This window comes from Thunnus albacares, chromosome 18 (assembly GCF_914725855.1).
Source record: "Thunnus albacares chromosome 18, fThuAlb1.1, whole genome shotgun sequence".
Taxonomy (NCBI): Eukaryota; Metazoa; Chordata; class Actinopteri; order Scombriformes; family Scombridae; genus Thunnus; species Thunnus albacares.
The window spans coordinates 12480547-12496937 of NC_058123.1; the positions used below are offsets into that span (position 1 = coordinate 12480547).

General features: G+C 38.3%; 1 protein-coding gene and 1 long non-coding RNA gene across 3 annotated transcripts in view; both read left to right on the forward strand.

Moving 5' to 3' along the window:
- LOC122968645 overlaps positions 1-8169 on the forward strand; it is a 20607-nt gene extending 12438 nt beyond the window's left edge. The window contains exons 2-3 of the long non-coding RNA XR_006398859.1: positions 3460-3464; positions 8158-8169. This is a non-coding gene — a long non-coding RNA (uncharacterized LOC122968645). The remainder of the gene's footprint in view (positions 1-3459; positions 3465-8157) is intronic.
- Positions 8170-11186: 3017 nt separating this feature from the next.
- On the forward strand, positions 11187-15880 carry LOC122968641 (sphingosine 1-phosphate receptor 3). Of its 2 annotated transcripts, XR_006398857.1 has the most exons (3): positions 11187-11460; positions 11967-13529; positions 13573-15880. XR_006398857.1 is itself a non-coding variant. In XM_044334020.1 (2 exons), the coding sequence occupies exon 2, from the start codon at positions 12044-12046 to the stop codon at positions 13202-13204; it is 1161 nt and encodes a 386-aa protein (XP_044189955.1). In that variant the 5' UTR covers positions 11187-11460; positions 11967-12043; the 3' UTR covers positions 13205-15880. The 2 variants fall into 2 exon arrangements, 1 of the variants encoding a protein (XP_044189955.1); XM_044334020.1 differs by having other exon boundaries at positions 11967-15880.
- Positions 15881-16391: the final 511 nt, after the last annotated feature.

The following is a 16391-nucleotide window of genomic DNA, read 5'->3' on the forward strand; positions in this document are numbered from 1 at the left end:
CCCTAACAACAGAGCTAAAAGATGCTAAAACACTACATAAAGCTAAGGGGAACTGCAGAGTTGGGTAATAATTCTCTGGTTTCATCATTACAAGCGACTCCTTTCACATTACACATAGTGATTTGATCAGTTGTTAATATAAAAACATTTGTTTTCATCCAGTTTTCTAAAGTTTTAATATCATGCGTTCCTTTGTCCTTATTTTGCTCAAAATGACTGGGAGGGTAAGCAGAGTCATTTTTTATTTATAGTGTTGTAATGTGGTGTTACCCAAAGCAACTTCTCCACAGCTATTTCAAAAAAAGAAAAGATCATTACAGTAAGTCCTAAATTCACAGTAAAGACTCTCCTCCCAGTCATTGTGCCCAGAACGTTTCAAGAATTGCATGTCTGCAGTGGATCACATAGGACAGCAGCAATTATTTTTATCATCAATTAACTAAGGTGACGTGGACCCCAGGAAGCTGTGCATTAGGGCACAGCTAATGGAGATGCTAACAAATAAACATATTAACAATAAACAGATGTCTTCAGATGTCTTGTTAAGTCTGACCAACAGTCCAAAGTCCAAACCTCAACTATATAAAACAGAAAAAGCAGAAAATATTGGGCATTTTTGCAAGAAAAAAAAAGACTTATATGATTAATCCATCGATTAATTAATTAAAACAGTTGCTGATTAATTTTTTACCAGTCAATTTCAGCTCTAATCATAACGAGCTGCTCAAACCACTACAACTCTCTCCACTCAGTATGAATGAGCAGAGGACTAATACTAGTTTTCTCTGACTACTGAGGTATAAATTCTACAATCTTAAAGAGTAATGCCAGCGAACAGATGATACCTCTCCTTTCTTTCCAGTTGCAGGTTAGAGCAAAAGCTGGACAGTAAATCTAAACTCTCGCTTTGCGGGTCAGCTTGCAGACAGTGTTGGTGCAGGCTTTTGTCTACTGGAAAAATTTTTTTTACCTTGAAATACAAGTCATTCAAGGGTAAGCTTGTTCTCCTTTTACAGCATGGGTGTGTGTCAGAGACAATGTTCAAGGTTTTCTTTAAATCTGCTTTCTTTGAATCTATTAAATTTCTGAGAAGTTAACTGCTGCTATTGATGAGGTAACTTTCATTACCTCTTTTTGAGACAGTGCCAGACTAGATCAACTTCTTATGAGCAGAGACGTACATGCAGTCACTTCCTGTGTCTTGTTTGACTTTACAGCCATGCCCTCTATTATATTATTAGACATCATGCTGTTCTGAGACATTACCCAATCTCTAAACACATCTAAGTTAACACATTATTAGAGAGTTTAGTGCAGGAGCAGCATTTTTCACAGCTGTAGACAGTCAGTGACAGTTTTTGCTCATCGGCACCAGGAGATCACTCCAACCCCGAGACAGTCCTTCTATAATCATCAATGGCAGCCTAAACTAAAGTGTGTGTGTGTGTGCCTTGAGAGCGCCAGGGTCAGGAAGGCACCAGCCATATGGCCTCTAATGAAATATGTATACGGTATGGTATCCCAAACAGTTTCCTCTGGAAGGTTTTACCACACAAAGCATTTTCACAGTTGTTACCTGTGAGGTCAAGTCCACCATTTAACATGTCAGCCTAAATCATGACAAAACCCCTCAGTACAAAAGGTACAATAAGCTGACATCTACAAGATAATAGCACAATAAAGTCAATGTCTCCAGGAGGACCAGTTCCTCTTTATAGTTCATTCATATCTATTCTTAACAATGACGGGATACAATAAGTAATAAAACCACTTTCATATTGTTCTCTTTTCTGGGGAAACTGGGGAAAATTGGATTTTTTTTTTTAATCACATGTTGATCGTTCTCACCATCTCATCGCCCACCTCTTGCTGGAAACAATATACACACACACACACACACACACACACATACAAACATTTGCTTAGGTCCCTCTGGGGACATTACATAGACTTACATTAGTTTCCCAGAGACCCCAACCATTGTATGTGATGTGCTATTGTGTGTAGCTTTGTATTTTGTATAATGTGTTCTGTGTGTTTTTTGCTTCGTACTGTTTGTTGTTGTGCTGTTGTATGTTTTGATAGTGGGGGAGTGAAGATGTAAATTAGCTTTCAGCTAACTCTGGTGCAGTGCATCATTTATGTTAAAAACTGTGCACTGCCCCGATAAATAAATACAATACATAACCACTGACCCAAAAATCAGACATTTAGCACCTGGGGATTGCGGATTTAGTCTGAAATTTGTCTGTGAAAGTAGCCTATGACACATTCTCACACACACACAGCAGATTGTTTCATTTTGTCACCTGTCAATGGTGTTATATCCCTTTGTGCTTACTTCAGCATTGTGGTTATCCACCAGAAGCTGTCATAAATTGACTTCTTGTTCAGTTTTAAGTTACATTTTTAAGATTCATTGTTTAGATCTTGATCATTTTTAACTATATATTTTGACCAGATGAAGAATTTTAGTCATTGGACATCTAGATCAGACATACTGGTCTGTGCTCTAGTTCACTGACAGTCACATGTTTGCATGATTCTTTTAAATGTGTGGATATGTGAGATACATATGAAATACTGGCATGCATGCTGCTGTGTATAAATCACTAATGTACAGCTACAGTATATATAATCTGCCAAGCTATAATGGTTCCCAGTACACTTACTACGCATCTTAGTCATTTCCTACCTAGCTAAAGAGCAGGTTTATTGATTCTATCACCAGGAAGCAAAGAGATAACAAATAGTCTTTATGTCTCTTGAGCAGAGTCAGATTAAATCACAGGTGGAATATGTTCGACCCCAAATAAAAAAATACATTTTATTCTTTAACTATGTCACTATGAGGTATGAAGACAGACATAGAAAAGAAATCAAATTTAAAAATTGTTTTATTGTAAAGAACCATATATAAGGCTGTTACACAACCTAGATGATATTATATTGATCCAACAGACCATCTACTTTAGATAATTTTATTATATAAAACTAATGTTGTCTGACTTTTGCTGAAAAGTAATTCGTGTTAATGGTGGCTTTCAGTGGTGCATTTTCGATAGACATACTGTAGATTATGAAAGATTGATGAAAAGGCAGAGCAGGGATGATAACAATATTGATTTGAAATGCATTTTAGACTTCAGGACTCACTCACCTGCAATATGGTGGCTGAACTCTCAAAATAATGTTTTTTTTCTCATGTCATTAGTCAGTTGTGGATGAATATAACTTTAATTATAAAAAAAATGCCTAAAAAAATAAATTGCTTAAACTTTCAACACATTCTAGGTTAAGTTTTGGTGTATCTCTACAATTTTGAACTTAGATATACATTCCAGACAGTAGGTATTTGGACAGTTACACACTTTTTGTTCTTCGGGCTTTGTGCTTCAGCACATTCAGTTTGAAATAAAATAATGGATACTACATTTAAATGCCATGTCTCAGCTTAAGACTGAGTAGATTTACGTCAACGCTGAAAGAACTGTGCTGGAGATACAGCCCTTTTAACACATAGTGCCCACAGTTTGTCTAACTGTCCAAATACTTAACAGTCTGGACTGTAGTTTGTCTCATGGTTACACTGAACCACTGAGACCCAAATATTAGATTCTCTCTCTCTAGATAGATATTAGATTCTCAGGCTGAAATAAATAGATTGTTTTTTCTGCTGCTGCAGAGTCTTCCCTGGAGTAAAAGTGAAGATGTAGGTCTGCTACCATATTTAGATACATTAGCTGAACTGGAGTTGCTTGATTATTTCATGATTGCTAGAACTATGAAAAATATTTTTAAAATGATTTCCCCTTTATATATTTATATTTGTATTAATACATTGGATTACAGGACAGAAGGAGTTGGAGGGGGGAGGGCAACTGAGTGAAAGATCAATAAATATAATGCATATAGCTCAGTGATATTAAGGGCTCAATATGAACTTTGTCCTGTTCTCCACAGACTGCAGACTCCTCTCTAGTTAACGACGATATAATAGTCATCCATTCAGCAGTAAGACAGGCAATGACCAATGACTGCTGGACATCAATACAACAAGCTCTGAGCACTGTAGTCCTAATGGGTCTGAGAGTGAAAAGCATTGCTCGACCTCGTGATAGATGGGCTATTGCTGTACACTCGCATTAACTGTCTGGAAGGCCAATGCAATTGCACTCTCTCTCAACAAAAAGGAAAGGAAACGGCTTTGCTTGCTACTTAATGCAGTTGAGGATGAGACTGACAGCTTATCAGGGCCAAAATAAAGTCTCAACATAAGGTCACGATAGTGTAATAGTAAATACAAGGAACAGTTTTAAGCTTTTCTAAGAACAGTAGTCTCATAATCTGACAGGGACATACTGAACTTCACTTTTGGCCAGAAGATGTAACCACTAAGTTCTTCTAAAAGCTATAACTGTAGCCTAACATACTTAGAAACCTTTCAGGTGTTGTTGTAGATCACTGTGTCATAAAGTCTTTACTGAGATCGACCAGGTCTCTACAGGTTCCCAACAAACAATGGTTGGGTGGGTGATGTTGTGTTCCTGGACAAAAGTGATCCCGGTTGCATGGCAAAAACCACTGCTGAAAGCTCTACTATAAGTGGCCGAGACAAACTCCACTCAAGCCTCCTTCTGACTAAATTATTAAATTATAATTGGTGATAAGTCAAAACATGATCAAATGTCCTACACCATTTGCACGGAACTTGCACAATTTGTACGGAACCACATCAGAATTTTCAAAAGTGACTAAACAAACACAAATAATCACCTAGGACACAGAAAAAGCGTAGAGAACTTGAGGCCAAAGGAGAAGCTGTGGTTTCATGTACCCAGCAGACATCCCTAAATTTTAATCTCAATGATAAGAAAAGCAGAATTTCAAAGGTTCCGCGAAAAGTGTTGTAAGTGATGATCAGAGTGCAAAGTCATAAAACATCAGCATGAAGCTTGTAGATGTCCTGGTGGAAGAATATATATGGATGTAAGAATGTAAGAAGAGGAGGATGTATTGATATAAAAAGGAAAGCCAAGAGAGACTCATGGTCTCTCTTTTTGGGCTTCCTTTTTGGGTCATCATCTGAGGCCCTTTTGTCAGTTTGCCTTTTTTGTATCTCTAACTATTTACTCAAGTTTTTGTATTTTACTTTTTGCATTTTGCATTACTCATTTTTGTAAAAACCAAATAAAACTGGCTTGTATTTTTTTGCACTCCAACCAAAGTTCCTGACTAGCGCTCATCTCTGAGGTCTTATAATCTCTTTCCAGGTAAGAGGGCGCACCCCTGGGATATGGCTGACATGAGATTTAAATTTTATTTAAATTGTAAATTTATAATGAAATTTTCTAAGGATAAACTTGCTGCACATATGATAGAGGTATAATATCAGTACAGAATCAGGTTGAAAGGTTTAATATAGGTCTTGGCTGAACTTTTAGGGCCAGGGCATCGAAGCCGCCTTATAAAACCGGGCAAGTGCCCTCAACTGTCGGAGTGGGCCTCCTCCAGTGACGGCCTGTTAGAAGGCCATCTGGAGAACTTTCAAACCTCTAACACCTATTTGCACCAGTACACTTCGTTGCGACCCATGCTGTCATGCATTCCTGACTACATAGGCCCGTTTAGAATGGTTCAACGACAGCTGGTGATTATAGAAGCCAGGCTGAACTCTGGTTCCCTAAGCAAGACTAGGATGGTCTCACATGTAGATTTTGGGAACCCATTCGATACCTTGGTCAGAGGTAGACAGCCGTCTGCCAGTGCCTTATCCACGTCGGCAGGGGGTATCGGTTATCTGAAGGCAGAAACCATAAATTGAAATCATGAAAATCAACTCAAGTTTCTTTTAAACAGATGTGTACAGTATTATGTAGACATGCTTTGAGGTTGTAGCATTAGCATTAGCCTGCTGCAACATCTTAATGGAAACTGGAGCGAAGTTCATCAGATGGAATTAAAAGAGTTAAGATTATCTACAGGAAGTTGTACTTTAGATGATTATCCTTTCCTGTTTTGTTTATCTTCATAAAATACTGTTGCACGGCAGTATTGACTCAGCGCGATTCAGTAAAAATTATGCATGTCTTGTATTGACTAAATTACTTAATGTGTTTGCTGTGTGTTTGATTATAAATAATTTATTATCAAGATTATCTTGAAAGTGGCACATTTTTAAAAGGTACAACAGTCAGTTGGACCATTTTAGAAAGTATAGTATCTTAAATTGTAAATCTAGACATACATATTTATGTATGTACAATTTATATTAAAAGCTAAAGAATGTACACTGTATAAACCTGAGCAGAATAGCTAAATAATTCTGCTGTTCCCTGCAAATGAACCAACATCAAAAACACTGAAAACACCACAAACAAAAGCAGGTTGGTTGTTTAAAGTTTAAGACAGCTCACTGGACATTATTTTATGTTAAATTCATTGCATGTTCTTATATGTTTTGTTTGTAAATTGTTGTGAAAGAACCAAAAAATCCTGCACATCACTTGATGATGATCACTTGGATTCACTTTATTTACAATGTTTTGATCTGTTTTTTGGTTCTTTCATATTCTTCATACCATCACTACTAACAAACACAATGCAACTCTCTCTCACTGAACTTTTAGTGACAGGTAATAATCCATCTACTAATTTATAGATCAGAGACTATTTCACCATTAGACCATTTGAACACTTATTTCTAGAAAAGGGATGTGCACAGTCTGGACTAAGATCCATGTATTAACAACTTATTAACACTTACCTTTACAAACACTTGCCTATTTATGACTTATTAATGACTTACTAACCTTTATAACTGCAATATTACCAAACAGAAAGGAAAAATATCCACAAATTGAATTTTTCACAATCTACCGACCCTAAATTTGTTCTTTTAAATGGCCTATAACTGATCTGCAAGGCGTTAGTTAGTCATTCATTAGGCATTACTAAAGCCATTAGTTACGATGAATAAGCCCTTTATAAAGGGTGCCTAATTAGAAAGTGGTACCACAAAAACGTATACTATCAGAATATTTTCATAGATGCTATAATCACTAAGAAAACAAGAGCTTTAAATGTTCAATTTTTGGGTGGGGTTGAATTTGACAGGACTATATGACGCTGTATTTCTGGTATTCTTGTTCAATATGTACTGTATGTGGGGGTGGGCAAAACATTATGAGTGCTCACGTGCAGTAGAGCAGGCACCAACCTTGACTGGGAACCATGCAATTATCACAGAAGCCCTTAAAACTAGCCTACTACAGAAAAACTGTGGCTTCTGGGTTTTTTTTTTTTTTTTTACATGTTCAGTATTAAGTGATTTCAGTCCATTAATTTCATGCTTATATGGTAATGTCAGCCAGTTTGACACTGAAAAGCCACTGTAGTATTATTGAAGTCAGACCCATTGGCAGAATCTCAATAAAAACCATGCGATTAATCTCTCAGCTGGAAACAAATGAAAATGGAAAATTAAAAGTACTGCACTTAATGGTGATAGAACTAAAGGTAAGGGCACTAAATATCACTGCAGCAGAGGGAAATGACAGAACTAAAGACCTATTTCAGTTTGTGTGGCCTTCTAAAGTTGGCAGATCCTAGACTAAACTGTGCCACAGCTGAAATTATGCCCCAGAAACGCCGCTCAGGCCTTGTTCTGTTAGGTTTCATGCAAGAGACCGCCGAGCCTAGAAATACTGCTGCCACAAAGCCACAAGGCAGGAGGGGACTGTCCGCCTCAGATTTGTAGCCCAGACTCATGGGGTGTGTTTTTGCCTCAAAATGGCGGGGGTGAAATTAAAGGCAGGGTTTTCATGTAATTGCACATGGATGTGCCCACTGCCCACGGCTCTGACCCCAGCTCTTGCACTCTAATGAAGGGTTGAGAGCCTGAACAAGGCAAACCCCGGCAGGGTAATGGCTACAATGATGCTGGCCAAATAGATTTTGTAATGTTCTTATAGTACTAAACTAAGCGGCTCTTATCTTTATTCTATCCGGCCTTTCTCATTTAACCATTAGTTCTCTGCTTTGAACGAGAGGCTGTTATGCTTTATACATGTAGGCGTTTTTTTTAAGTGCGCGCTGCTTTTATATTGCATTATGATTAATAATGAATATCTTTATATGTTAATGCCCTGAGTCAAGGGTTGTTAAATGCTCTATATCTATATCGACAGACAGCAAGCAGATCCTGTATTAAGCATCTTTGAGAGAAAATATACACAGTATTAATATAGACTGTGTCATAAATATATTATCTTCAATTTCTACTGTATTATTTTATTTTTCACTGTCAACCTCAAACAAACATCAAAATGTCAAGTTCCAAGTTTGCTCAGTTGTTGCACTGAAGTACAATTTTAATGTTTGCTTGAGTATTTCCATTTTTTGCTGCTTCATACTTCTACTCCACCACATTTCACAGACAATTTATACTTTATACTCCTTATTTGACAGCTGTAAATCTTGGTTACATTGCAGATCATCCTATAAAATGTGATGCATTGTTATAAATTAGACTATCCAACTGTATATAAAGGATGGCTGCAACAATCAACTGCTGCTTACATACATGGCTTAATAAAACAGATTCTGAGACTATTAGTTAAACGATGTAATATACAGTATAACAATGTACCATATAAAGGGGACATTCTGCTGCATGTTAAGAACTTTTACTTTTGATTCTTAGTACATGTTGTTTATAATAGCCTGCTTCTGTATTTTATTTCAGTTCAAATTTGATTGCACGGCTATAACCAGTAATTTCTCAGTTCTACAGTGTGATATTTCTACTTTGCCTTAAATGAAGGATGTGAAGTCTTCTTCCACCACTGACAGTGACACACAGAAACTGTATACTGTATAAAGTCTGGGGCCGGCAGTAGCTGAGCAGTGGAAACTTTCCCTGAGGGATGGTTTTACCAGCTGTGAGGCCAGCTACTGTGAGGGAAGGAAGGCTATATTGCGCAGTACTTTCAAATGAGGGGTTGCAGCTTGTAGGTTTATACTTAAATAATATAGCATTATAATAGCAGGAAATCACACATATGCTGCATTGATGATTTAAGCGAGACATGCAGCTCCTGAAGGTGGAAAAATGTCAGCTGCTGGAGAACTTTAATTATTGTCCTGCTGACAAAGATGACAGGAAAAGTCGGCCTGGCTGAAACCAAAGAAGTGGTTGCCTACAAAGTAACAGTTTAGTGAGGGTGGTCCTGCAAAAGTGAAAACCCTCCACCCATGCTCTTCTTCAGTAGTCTATGAATACACATAGACATAGACTCACTCTAACCACATATTATGGGTTTGTACTTGCTGATGGTTTCATATTTGGCCCAAAGTTTATGTAAATGCAGATGCTAGCCCCACATCACTGTAGTTTGCTGAAAAACCCAAGGTTTTTCCAACCATGTTCCCGGTCTGTTAATCCAGCTGCCTTTACGTAGACCCACTCTGTGATTGGTCCCAGATTTGCTGTGGGTCCAGAGTAACTATTTGGCTTTTTCCCTGAGATTTTCCCATTGCTGCTGGCACAGTGCGACCTGCAGGAAATGACTGAGAATTGTGACTCTAACAATGCTAATGGACCAATGCCAGACCACAGCTGTTTATTCAACCACACACAACATTCTTCTGGGTTAATAACCACAGACATGGGAAGATATCTACTATTTAATGATTTGGTCTGACACACAGTACAGTATGTGCTTCGTTTGGGGAAAATGTGTTGCACTCTATGAAGTAAAGCAATAGGATTCTTAGCCTTTTAGTCATATTCTAGTGCACGATGACTCAGTTATTCTTGGTGCAAGTTCTGGATTTTGTTTGAAGATAAAGTTTATTTTCTTAGTCACATTTCGGTCATTTTATGTTTAGTTTCAGTCAGGGAAGTCTTAAAATCTCAGCAGTGTAGTTTCCACTTTGTCATATCTATTTTAGAGAGTCAGCATCTGTCCTTCTGCCTTCCAGACTCTCTCTGAGCCCCACTCCTTGCTGCCAGCCCTGCCCATCCTTCCTGGATATGAGGTCATGACAGACGGACCAGAACAAAGGATGGACTGCAGTCATCTTAACTTAAACTCTGACAGCATATCTTATGCACGCTCGTTTTCTCTTTCTTGCTCTTGTCCACATGTCAAGTAGAATCACAGCAGGGAAAATGTCAAATCAGCCGCAGCAACACTGCTGGTAGACTAAAAGCTTTTGTTAATATACTTATGATGTGTTGGTAAATCTGCAGAGACAAGGCTTAGTTGCTTGGTACTCGTATTACATTTTCTTGAACTTTGGACAGAATATCACTGGATAGTTAGAGGTTTCAGAGAGTATGGTTTTAGTTTTCTATTTTTTTCACGTCCTATTCTGATTTTTTTTTCTTTTATCGTTTCTTATTCATGTTTTTTTTTTATGTATAAGTAAATCTGCAGAGTCAAAGCTGGCTGCGTAGTATTCATATTACATTTGCTTCAGCTTTGGACTAGGGGTGCAACTAACGATTATTTTCATTATCAATACATCTGCCGTTTATTTGCTCGATTAATACATTAGTTGTTTGGTCCATAAAATGTCAACAAATGGTGAGAAATGCCGATCACTGTTTTCCAGAGCCCGAGGTGATGTCGTCAAATGTCTTGTTTTATCCACAACTCAAAGATATTCACTTCACTGTGATGGAAGACTGAACGAACTGAAATCAGCTGAAATTAGAGAGTTTGGACAAAAATAGTTAATTTAATAGTTAGTTTACTCTACTTTGGACAGAATATTACTGAGAGGTATTAGAGAGTATTGTTCTAGTATTACTCCAGTTCCCATTCTCATTTCTTTATTTTATTATTTATGGACAGCTACTTCATTTAGTCACTTATCACTTTTGTCACTAGCTAACTGGTTAACTAGCTAGCTAAACTAGCTAGCTAATTTTACAGTTAGTTAAAATTATTTCCACTCACAATCCCTTTAAGGAACCGAAATCACTTCAATGAACTATTTTCTGACTCATGTAACTTTTAGCAGATAAATGACATAATTGGAGGAAACACAGCAGGCTAACTTCCGAAAAAAAAATTGTTAGAACCATATGTAACCATATGTGGTACAAAAACTGTGATAATGAGTCACTGCAGCCTATCTTGCAGGCATGATGAGTTTCCACATACCTCCTGGTTTTTGATAGGCTTCATGAATTGAGCTGACCCGCCAAGCAGCCTCTCTCTGCCCGGGGCTGAGGGAGGGAGGGAGGGGTCTGACTTCCAGCCAACCGTCCACAGCTCCGGAGTTTAGAGATCAGTAAAAGATGATGAGCTGCTCTCCTCCGGCGAGCGACAAGGAATTAAAGTTCATTATCACACAAGAATACGGAGAAACGACTAACTCAGCAATGCAATGTGTGTCTTTGAGTGTGAGTTTAACTTTCAACTAAAACCGAACTGCGAGCATCCCACGGTGAGTTGTGTTCAGGCTGTCATTTGGGGGAAAAAACTGAGCTGCTTGAGTCGGCAAAAATAGGCTAATTACAAATGTGCTGTCTAATTTCTTGTAAGTGAAATCGATCATTTATAGCTAACAATATGTTACTGTGATTCAAAATGTCTAGTCGTGTATGAAAAGTAGAGGTTAAGATTAAGTTGCAATTTAAAAGGAGCCTTCTTGGTAGTTTGCCTTTTAGGCAATAGTCCAAGATTCCTGTGTAAACAAACAGCATCATGGTCTATTTTATGGTGTTTTAAATGATGGTGTAGGCTACATGTTATCTTCTATATATATTTTTTTAAAGTTTTGGTATTTTGCCAAACAATTAGGCAATGTGTTTCCAGTGGAATTAGAGCAACTAGATTATTCATTTTAAAACCATCAGACAAACTGAATTTCTGCATAAGGTCAACATAATGAGCAATAAATTGGCTGCTTTCTTTAATAATAACTTATGTTCCTCACATCTTCCACTGCAGCTGAACACGGTGGAACTGCTGACACTGGACTCCTTGCTCACTTCTGACATCCAGTGTCAGCATCCGGTGCTTTGAAGATGATCAACTCTCAGATACGCCTCCACTACAACTACACAGGTAAGCTGGACCACCGGCCCAGCACGGACACAAGCGCTGGCACTGTGGACACCAAAACCATTGTGTTCCTCATCATATGTAGCTTCATCGTTTTGGAGAACCTCACCGTGCTGGTAGCCATATGGAGAAACCACAGGTTCCACAACCGCATGTACTTCTTCATCGCTAATCTGGCGCTGTGCGACCTGCTCGCTGGAGTAGCTTACCTGGTCAACCTGCTGCTGTCAGGAGAGAAGACCCTGCAGCTGTCACCTCCTCTCTGGTTTGTCAGAGAGGGCAGCATGTTTGTAGCACTCGGTGCCTCCATTTTCAGTCTCCTGGCCATTGCAATAGAACGACACCTGACTATGATCAAAATGAGGCCTTATGATGCCAACAAGAATTACAGAGTGTTTCTGCTCATAGGGACCTGCTGGCTGATAGCTATATCTCTTGGAGCTTTGCCTATTCTTGGCTGGAACTGCCTGGACAACCTCCCTGATTGCTCCACCGTCCTCCCCCTCTATACCAAGAAATATGTAGCTTTCTGTATCATTGTTTTCATAATTTTGCTCTCAGCCGTGTCAATCCTTTACGCCCGCATCTACATCCTGGTGAAGTCCAGCAGCCAAAAGGTCAGCAAGCACAGCAACTCAGAGCATGCAATGTCCCTGCTGCGCACTGTCATCATTGTAGTTGGGGTTTTTATTGCCTGCTGGACGCCCATCTTTATCCTGCTCCTGGTAGATGTGGCATGTGAGCACGGCGAGCGCTGCCCTATCCTCTACCAGGCTGACTGGTTCATTGCAGTGGCTGTGCTCAACTCGGCCATGAATCCGGTCATTTACACTCTGGCCAGCCGTGAGATGAGACGGGCCTTCCTGGGTCTGGTGTGTGGTATTTGCTTCAGAGGGAAGGCTTCTGTCAATGGCAGCGGGAACAAGCAGTCTCTGGAGCCCAGCCGCAGCAGGAGCAAGTCGTGGAGCAGCCAGAACAATCCCAACCAGAACCAACAAAGCTCCAGGCAGGTGGAGATGGAGAAGGGGCAGGAAACGGACACGAATCATGGAGAGGTCTCAGTGGTGGCAGGAACCAGCAGAGGTGCTGCTGAGATCGTCCAGGACAGTGAGAGAAAAGACTGAAATGGGGGACAAAGATACCTGCAGTAGGAAGGTTATGTGCTCATGGGCAGTTCTCACAGTGGACAGAATTGATGACAAAAAGAAATTTGAGTTGTGATTAATATAGAATGAATAATTTCTTGAATGAGATGTTGACTAAAGGCCTACACTGCAAGGAAATGGTTTCTCCTTTGTGCTTGATATTGATATGTCTGCATCATCCATGATTGGGAAGCTCGTTAAAAGTCTACACTTGGCATTACACTGAGTAATGTATGAGGCCAATATGTTCAATGACTGAATATCACCTTTTTGTCAATTAGCTCATATTTACCAATGAATGGTGGTCTCAGCCTTGACAGAAAAATCATTTACCTCCGTGGTTACAGGTGTGAACATTTCAGACAATTAAGAAGTGACAAAAACCTGCAATGAATTACAGTAAAAGTGCAATTATAGTACTGCAAAAGTTATGTAATGATGAATGAGTGATTGTAAACAGTTATTGGTGTAATGAGAAGTTATTTATTACTCTATGCAGTATATTCTGTAATTTTATATTTAGTCAATAATACTTACTATAGTATTCTGTGCAGAGATGATGTGATAAAAGGAGATAAAAACACCTTTTGGAGATTCAAACCTACTACCTGTTTCACTATATCAGGAGCATCATGTTCAAAATGACAGAACTGCATCTGTTATTCACTACAAAAGCTTCATGATTCTTATGTCGCTCATTCAACATCAGTCGTTTTTAGTGATACCAGGGCTCCCTCTGCTGGCTAGTAATGGTAGTTAATATCCTCAATGCTGACTAGATATTTTCACAACATGCATGTTCAGGACAGAATCTCTTAATCTTATTTTTGCACCAAATTGAACTTGTTGTGAATGTGAGTTTGTGGGCTTATTACAGATATTGAAATGTTTTGTATTGAATCTAAAAGCATGAAGCAGGTAAGCTGTCTTAAAAGGCATGTGAATGCAGTTTAGCATGTGAAATGGAAATAGTTAAAATAGATGCAGCTATTTATATGATGCAAACTATTAGCTTTGATATTATAAAGTGAAATTAAAGGGTAAACGTACTGTATAAAAATTATTTACCTGGATCACCTCATGTGGCCAGTAGAGAGTGCAGTTCTGCCTTGTCATGCGCAATACCCTCCTCGCTTCTTTGAGAGAGTATCCTAAAGGGTCAGTTCACCCAAAATACAAATAAACATATTTTTTTCAATTATTTGTAGTGGTATCTATCTAGCCATGCAGATATTACTTGTTTTATGTGTCCAGTTTTAGACCTGGACTCATGAGATTTAGTCCCCCTCTAATTTCTGCTTCCAGCAAAATGAATGAAACAGTATCCCTGATACTTTCACAGATATAATCCAAAGACCTCACTGCGGACAGCTTTCATTGGAACTACTTTCTACCAAAGAAATAGTCCCTATGAAAACTTCTCCAAAGTTACAAGGATATTGTTTATGATGTGAGATGTTGCTCTGAATTCATTTGCGTGGCTAGATATCACCAGAAATAAGTGAGAAAACATGTTTTTTCATAATTTGCATCAACCGACCCTTTAGAGTTTTAGAGGAAAATGAGATGACAGTGTGTCTAAGTGCTGCGTCTACAATAAATGTGTTATTGATTATCACAGTACAGACAACAAAAGAGATTCTACACATTCACGGTTTTATTGCCAACAGTCATACAGAATAATGATAAACCCATACAACCAAAAGATTAAATCTGTAAACATCATTTGGACTTGTTTCTTTGTTTTTATTTCCTTTTTTTTCTATACCTGTTCCAAAATAGTGAGTTTTTGTGTGATTCTGTCTGACAAAGATTTATATTTAGAATCTGGAAATGATACATTTATAATATATAATAGAGAGGGAGGGAGAGAAAGAGACAGAGAGAGAAAACAGTAGTCTCAAGCAGCAACACGCAGCAGGGCAAAACACAACCTCTAGTGAACAGGCATGCCCCATTGAAGATCAGCTATTGCACTTTGAAGAGAGAGAGAAAAAGAAATAAAAACACCATTTGTACAAATAAAAGGCACATTTTCATCAACAGAAATCTGGAAAAAGCCATGTTTCTTATTTGTGTCCCAGCTTGTTTGGATGTATAATTAATCAGCGTGTTATCAGAGAGATTCAAGTATGGAGTTGTTTCCTGCTATATATATATGTATATATATATATATATATACGCTTTGTTCAAAACTGCACATTTTGCCAAGTGGTTCTACAATTTTGCTCTTCAGAAATAAAGACTGATCTTAAAATTATTCTTTACATTAGCAAAGTGCTTTTTTCAAAAGTTCAATTAGCGCATTTATGTCTTCTTCCAAGATATTAGATTTGATGAAATCATGTCACAAAGAATCGGACAAAGTAAAAATCAACGGATAACTGTCGAAAAAAACCTCATTGATTCTTTGCACCCTTTTCTTCTCCCCTTTCTCTTAGAACAAAAATTCCTCAAAGGAATCCTGAGAAGCAAACTGGGACATGGGACACAAAGAATCAAGGAAAAGTCTTATCGGCTTAAACCGAAATGAATCTGGTGGATATTTTTATAACGAGCCCGATACTGCTCTTTGCTAAATATGTGTTGTTGTGAGATGCATGTACTGTACACTCCCTCTTGCAGCAAAATACAGGCACGTTATATTACATTGCATCTGTCTTGTCAAACTCATTGAACACATGCTGATTTTGGTTCAATTGAAGTGGTCCAGTGCATATCAAATACAATGCCCCCATTCATTTGGTATCCATCAGAGTACTGACAATAAGTAAGGATGAGAGCATTTAAAAAGTATGTTGCTAGAACTGCTGTGTACTTTTTCTAGGAGCCATTTCAAAATTTTGATTCCCAATCTACAAAAACAGTCTGTATAACCTAAATACAGGAAACTGTTCTGAGGAACGATTGTGTACAGTGGACTGAAAAATGCAAAAATTAATTCTTGACCTGTCAAGCAATAATAGTTGAAAACTTGCTTTCCTAAAATTGGATTTCCCTCTGTACTGTTGTACTTCAAGCTATACACAGCCAGATAGCATCCTTTGATACTACTACAGTAAGTGATAACACAAGAGAATTGAAGTGATTGTGACTGACAGGGGTAAAAAAGAGAAGAAGCATCTCTGTGATGACATCTAGTGGCAATCGTCTTGCAATTAGATGT